Source organism: Verticillium alfalfae, genomic scaffold (assembly GCF_000150825.1).
Source record: "Verticillium alfalfae VaMs.102 supercont1.4 genomic scaffold, whole genome shotgun sequence".
Lineage (NCBI taxonomy): Eukaryota > Fungi > Ascomycota > Sordariomycetes > Glomerellales > Plectosphaerellaceae > Verticillium > Verticillium alfalfae.
Window position 1 is genome coordinate 852,691 of NW_003315035.1, and position 6,252 is coordinate 858,942.

Genomic DNA, 6,252 nt, shown 5'->3' on the forward strand with positions numbered 1-6,252 from the left:
ACGGCCCGCAGCGCCAGCATAATCTCGGCCGACCAGTCGTCCTTGAGGTGCCCGCCGGCAAAGTACTTGAGCGCCTCGCCGACCTGGTCGCGCAGCAGGTCGACGAGCTCCTCGTCGAGCAGCTCGGCGTCGACCTGGCCCACGCGGAACGCCGGCCGCGTGCCCTCGCGGGACGATACGGCGTCCCATGCCGTGTTGAGCCGGGCGAAGGGGAAGGGGAGGCGGTCGAGCTGGGCTCGCGTGCGTGCGGCGCGGGATGTCGAGGTGTCGGCGCGCTGGGCGGCGAGCCGGGCGGCGTTTTCGGCTTCGCGGGGCCTGTTGGCGGGCGGCGAGGCGCTGTTGCGCTTGCGCGAAGTTTGGAGGTCATCGATGCGGGCATCTGCTGGGGTGTGTGGTGTTTTGCTTTCAGCCGTCGTTGAAGCTGCTTTTGTGTGTATGCTCGAGCACTCGCATTGTCGGGGAGGGTTGCGAGATGGTGGGTTGGAGGCCGATGTCGAGCCAGCTCAAGAGCCGAGGTTCGCAGCTGAGAGGGCCGACGTCAGTGTGCGGTCCGTGCTGACTCATCCATCGAGAGCATCCCAGTTATGAGCAGCAGGACAGATCAATCGACGGGATACGATAGAGTACTGAATGAGGAATGCTGCAAAAAGACTTGAATTGACATGAGGTGATTTTGCAGACAGATAATTGCAGGCCGCGAACTGTTTTCCAAGCCCACATATGTGTCCATACACATACTGTACGCCGGCCACATAGTACAGACTGCCCGCCGGTCTTGGTGCACAGGGACATGGCTCCTGCTGCAGCTTCCAAGTTCCCTTGCTATGATCCTTCTCAGGATTAGCGGAAACAAAAGCATCAGCTCATGAAGCGAAGTACTCTCCATGTAGATAGATTTATTTTTTTTCTAAAAAAAAAGTCACGTTTCCAGATTGGTAGAAAACGCATGTGCCTGTCCCAATGGGTTGCAAGCCTGGAGCTTGTTCAAGGCGTTCAACCAAGGCTCCTCTTACGATTCCGGTCATCTCGAATCCGAAAGGCCTATTCTTCAGAATGACGAAGGCCATGGGCATCCCATTTGTGACGCGACCACCCTCGAAATTCACGCCGCGGTCTGCATCATGCAGTGCCCACACGACAATCGACAAAGCAAAGGTCTTGCAAATCTCGTTGTCAAAATACCCCAGTCAGAATACGGGGTATGATCGATAAAAAAAATAGTCCTCTTGGCCTATGCTGTTGGTTGTACAGTCATCCACATCTAGCTTTCTTTCTCTCCATTCCTTCCTCCAAACACCCGTGACACGAGCATCTCTCTCTCTCTCTCTCTCTCTCTCCCTTTACGCAGTCCACACCCTCTTGAGAGCCTCGGTGATGCCGACGTCGTTCGTCTCAAACTCGTACAGGCCTAGGCCGACGAGGGCCGTCGCGGCGTTGAGACCCCACGAGATGCCCTTTCGGGACTTGGGGAAGCGCTTGGCGGGGACGTAGTCGACGATGATAGCCTGGAAGCCCAGGTGCGAGTGCAGGATCAGGCCGGCGCAGAGGATGGCGTCGAGGGTCGGGTTCAGGGAGCCGGCGGCGAAGGGCGTCAGGGTGAGGGGCACGAGGCCGGCGGCGAGGAGGCGCTCGAAGGTCCAGTGGTAGGAGCCGTGGGAAGGGCTCGGGGCGGGCACGGGGGCAGGGTCGTTGACTGGACACGCGAGGGGTTAGGTCTGTTCACGATCGGCGTGGTTTTCACAGGATGCTGCGACCAAGGGATTATAGCGTACCTCCTCCCAGAACAACCTCTGCGTCTCCCTGTCAGCAATTGTCTCTCCGAAAAAAAAATCGATTTGAAGGGTTCGAAACATACGAGGTGGCGGCGGCAGGATATCACGCTTGCTCGTCGTGTGGAAAGCCGTGGCTCTTGTGAAGTTGTTGATGGCGGGCTGGACAAAGGCGGAGCGGACGGCGGGGCCCTTGGCCATGCGCGCGGCCGTGGCGACCTGGCGCATCGCAGCGGGTCGCATGAAAGAAGCCATCGTGAGTCGAATTGCCGGCCGTGCAGGTGCGAGTTGCTGGGGGTTCTGAGGCGGGCGGCTTGGACGTGTCGTGCTGTGCCTTGCGTGAGGTTGAGAAAGTGGATGATGCAGAGGACTCGGGTCGGAGCGATGGAATGATTGCCGAGGATCTGAATTGGAAGCTCTGCCATTGGCTGCGCCGTCCCGACTGTGCGAACAGGCGAATGTGATCGAGGCACGTGATCTGGCGCCTCGTTGCTGCTGCTGCTGGTCGTTGTGCCTTGGCGGCAGTTGGAGCGAGCGCGTGTCTTATCGGACTACAGCGCGATAAGCCCAAGGCGAGAGTCCCTGAATTTTTGGAGCTGCAGTTCGTGATGGCTGTTGCCGTCAGTGGTGTCAAGCATCTTGATCCGTTGCGATTCAGCGTGTGACTATGCTCTTCTCGGTCGCCGACACACCCTTCACGCTCTCTTAATCTGTCACAGGGTGCCTGTCCCCTTTTTTTGGGTACCTTTCATATATTCATCATGGCGCAGGCTCTGACGGCCCGATGCCACCATCGCATCTGGCGACGATGCACCAACACACGGCTTGCCCCTCAATCATTATCCCCATCGAGACACATTCACCTCAAGACGCTGCAAAAGCGGGAGGATGCAGCGCAAGAGTGGGCAAAGAAGGCAGAGGCGATCAAGAACGGCGAGGCGCGGAACCTCTGGGAAATATTTGAGGAGCGAGGCTTCATCAAGGATGTCGCAGGGTATGCGCCACCACCACCACCACGACCGACCCCTCCCGCCGCATGAGGACCTCTACTGACATGCTGTGACAGCCGGCCCGAGCTGATCAAAGAGCTGATGCGCACCAAGCGCATCGGCGCATACGTCGGCGTCGATCCCACGGCGCCATCCCTCCACCTCGGCCATCTGCTGCCCATGATGCCTGTCTTCTGGATGTATCTCCACGGCTTCCGCGCCGTCACACTGGTGGGCGGCGCGACAGCGAGGATAGGAGACCCGACAGGCCGAACCACGTCCCGCGCCATCATGTCCAACAGCGAAATCTCCACCAACATTACGAGGATACACTACCAGATGAAGAAGCTCTGGGACAACATTGAGCTGGAGAAGCACAAGTATGGCTACAAGAAGACCTGGTCCATGTCACGGCATCTCGTGAACAACAACACGTGGTGGCAGAGCCTGTCCATGTACGACGTGATGAAGAGGCTCGGCCGATATCTGAGGATGGGGCCGATGCTGTCTCGCGACACGTGAGTCTGGCCGCTACAGCGCCGATTACCTACCCCCCCCCCCCCTTTGGAGATGATGTGACGCTAATCTATACTTTCAGCGTCAAGACGAAAATGGAAAGCGGCGACGGCATGGCGGTCGCCGAGTTTATGTACCCCCTGATGCAAGGTGGGACTTTTGGGACCTCTACGACAAGCTCGGCGTGCAGATGCAGATCGGCGGATCCGACCAGTTCGGCAACATCGCACCGGGATCGGAGGGCGTCAAGACGATCCGCGCCTCGGAGCCCCAAACCCTCAACCTCAAGCAGCTCCGAGACGTGGGAGGGGAGGAGCTTCATCGTGTTCCTTGCCACAAGTCGGCAAGAGCGCCGGCAACGCCGTCTGGCTCGAGACGAACCATGACGAGCGCCTTCAGCCTGTACAGCTACCTCGTGCGGCGGTTCCGACGACGAGGTCGAGCAGCTCCTCCAAAGTTTCTTTCACCTTCCTGGCCCATTCCCCGAGGATCACCCCAGATTCAATGGAGCAGCAACGTGCTTCGACCCCGCCCCAAGCCCGGCCCGCCCCAGCACCAAACTCGCCTTTGAAGGTCCCTCACGCTTCGTGCACGGCGCCGAGGGGGCCATTCCGCGAGCAGCAACAAGCCCCCCCTTCATGTACAGCAAGGGCGGGGGACGGCAGCCCCCCGAGCACCGGCGCCGCGGGCCGCGCACCCCCAATGCGCCCGTGACGCTCAAACAACGCGCCGCGCATGGACCATGCAAGCTGCCGCGGTCCCTCGTGACGACGCAGAGCCCGGCCAAAGATCCTTTTCGCCGCGGGCCTCGCCGACTCGGCCAGCGACGCCCACCGCCTCTGCCGCCAGCAGGGCGCCTACGTCGCCGCCGCGCCGGGCAAGGACATGCGCTCGCTGACGCCCGGCAACCTCGACTGGACACCCGTCAAGCTGTGGCGGCCCGAGGAGGTGTCGCGGTTCCTCGTCGACGACCGCGTCCTCATCCTGCGCAAGGGCAAGCACAACGTCCGCATCATCGAGGTCGTCTCGGACGACGACTGGAAGGCCTCGGGCCAGACGTACCCCGGCGAGCCCGGCACCGGCAAGACGCGCATGGCCATTGCCGCGCTGCGCGAGCTCGCCGAGGCCGAGGGCAAGAAGCTCTCGCAGAAGGAGCTCTTTGCCCTGGCGCAGGAGAAGCTCGCCGCCGAGGAGGAGGAGACGGTCGTTGCCAACAACCCGGACATTCGGTTCCCCAGCAAGCTCGAGAGGCAAAAGGTGCATGGTGATCTGAAGGCCAAGGACGGCGGACGGCGCGTGTGAGGAAGAAAGAAAGAACGTGTAAGAATATGGTTGGCGCTGTCATCCCCGCCCGCGAGGCGTTGTATAAAAAGAAGCATTGGCAGAGGTATATGACCCATCTTTTTTCAAGAAGAGGAAAAAAAAACGCCTGTAAAACACCGTACCTCCTTGTCCCAAACTATATAGAATCTCATGACTTCTGTCCATCCAGGCAAATTTCCCTCCAGCCCTGCATACGCCCTCGTGATCATCTGTAAAACACAGTCAGATCCCCCTGCGGCAGCGGCAACCTCTTGAGCTTGTCCATGATTTCGCCGTCCGCAAGGTCGCGCTCCGTGATGATCTGGTCAAAGGAGTGACAGCCATCGGTATACTTTTGCAGCGGATCCGACGCCCCACTGCCGCCGCCACCACCACCACCACCTCCGGGCGTCGCCTGGCCCGTCGCCAGCGCGGCCAGGTACTGCTTGCTGACGACGTACTTGTGCACGCGATACAGGCACCCCTTGATGACGGCAAACTGGACAAAGCGGCGCACGTCGACGTGGCGCAGGACGTCAAAGCCAGCCTCCTGGTGGCCGCGCAGCCACTCCATGACGGAGCGCCCGACGCAGAAGCTCATCATGAGGCGCACAAGCTGGAAGCGGCCGACGCGCTGAGCGCCGACGGAGACGTAGGCGGCGCACTCGTCGAGCATGCCGTCGACGTCGGCGACAAAGTCGTGGATGCCCGGGGCGCGGGGCGCGTAGCAGGAGCCGAAGAAGAAGAGGTCGAGCAGCAGGACGACGTCGTAGTAGAGGAGGTGGCGCAGGGCGAGGGTGGCGAGGTCGAGCGAGACGTCGGCCTGCCAGGCAATGCGGCGCACGTCCGAGACGCCGTCAATGTGGGCAATGACCTTTTGCAGCGTCAGGTCCCAGGTCGGGTCGACGATGGAGGCGAGCTTGGTCTTGGGCACGGGCACGTGCCAGCCGCGCACGAGCGGCGGCGGCGGGTGGTGCGGGAAGAGCTTCATGTTGATCGTGTTGGCGTCGTCGACGGGGATCATGCACTCGCCGTAGTTGTTGAGGTCCTCGCGGATGATCTCGAGGAGGCTCTCGATCGGCCGCCGGTTCTGGCTCTGGCTGTGGCTGTGGCCGGGGCCCGGGTGGCGCCCGTCGCGGTCGGCCTCTTGCTGGCTGAGGTACTCGTCCTGCTTCTCCATCTCGGCAAAGGTCACGGCGAGGCGGCGCACGACGCGTTCGTAAGGCGCCTGCTCGGCGTCGGCGTCGAGCACAAGGCCAAAGTTGAAGATGAACTCATTGCGCTGGTACTTGGCATCGGGAATGAGCACGGGAAATCCCAGGACGGAGTATCGCCCTTCTGGATCTTGCACCGTGAGAAATCGGTTGAAGAAGGCCTTGCGGGGGATGATGTACTCCTGGAGGACGTCAAAGTCGATGAGAGGTGGCTTGGCGGCAATGGTCGTCGGCGTCGGCACAATGCTGCCTGAAGGGGACTGGGCGACGATGATGGGACCTTCAAGCGGCAAGAAACGCGCATAGAAAATTCCCTGAATCATGATGATGGCGGCATTGCCTCCCACAATGACAGCTGTTGGATGAGCACACTGCCTGGTGGGGAGATGGATGTTGGGGAGGAGTCAAGATCCAGTGTTCTTCAGCAACACGGCCGTTGTTGGGTCTGATGAAGTTGACCAG

At 60.7% G+C, this 6,252-nt stretch overlaps 3 protein-coding genes across 3 annotated transcripts; 1 reads left to right on the forward strand and 2 right to left on the reverse strand.

The window, feature by feature from the left end:
• Positions 1 to 1,340: 1,340 nt before the first annotated feature.
• On the reverse strand, positions 1,341 to 2,024 carry VDBG_03683 (succinate dehydrogenase membrane anchor subunit; the record flags this gene model as incomplete). The annotated part of the gene is made up of 3 exons (XM_003005684.1): positions 1,341 to 1,693; positions 1,773 to 1,796; positions 1,856 to 2,024. 3 exons carry the CDS (start codon positions 2,022 to 2,024, stop codon positions 1,341 to 1,343), a joined length of 546 nt encoding a protein of 181 aa, XP_003005730.1.
• A 506-nt stretch (positions 2,025 to 2,530) lies between these two features.
• VDBG_03684 (tyrosyl-tRNA synthetase) lies at positions 2,531 to 4,576 on the forward strand (the record flags this gene model as incomplete). The annotated part of the gene is made up of 5 exons (XM_003005685.1): positions 2,531 to 2,763; positions 2,836 to 3,276; positions 3,357 to 3,424; positions 3,567 to 3,984; positions 4,051 to 4,576. The coding sequence occupies 5 exons, from the start codon at positions 2,531 to 2,533 to the stop codon at positions 4,574 to 4,576; spliced, it is 1,686 nt and encodes a 561-aa protein (XP_003005731.1).
• A 226-nt stretch (positions 4,577 to 4,802) lies between these two features.
• On the reverse strand, positions 4,803 to 6,171 carry VDBG_03685 (tumor suppressor candidate 4; the record flags this gene model as incomplete). Its single annotated transcript, XM_003005686.1, has 1 exon — positions 4,803 to 6,171. One exon carries the CDS (start codon positions 6,111 to 6,113, stop codon positions 4,803 to 4,805), a length of 1,311 nt encoding a protein of 436 aa, XP_003005732.1.
• Between the last annotated feature and the right edge of the window lie 81 nt (positions 6,172 to 6,252).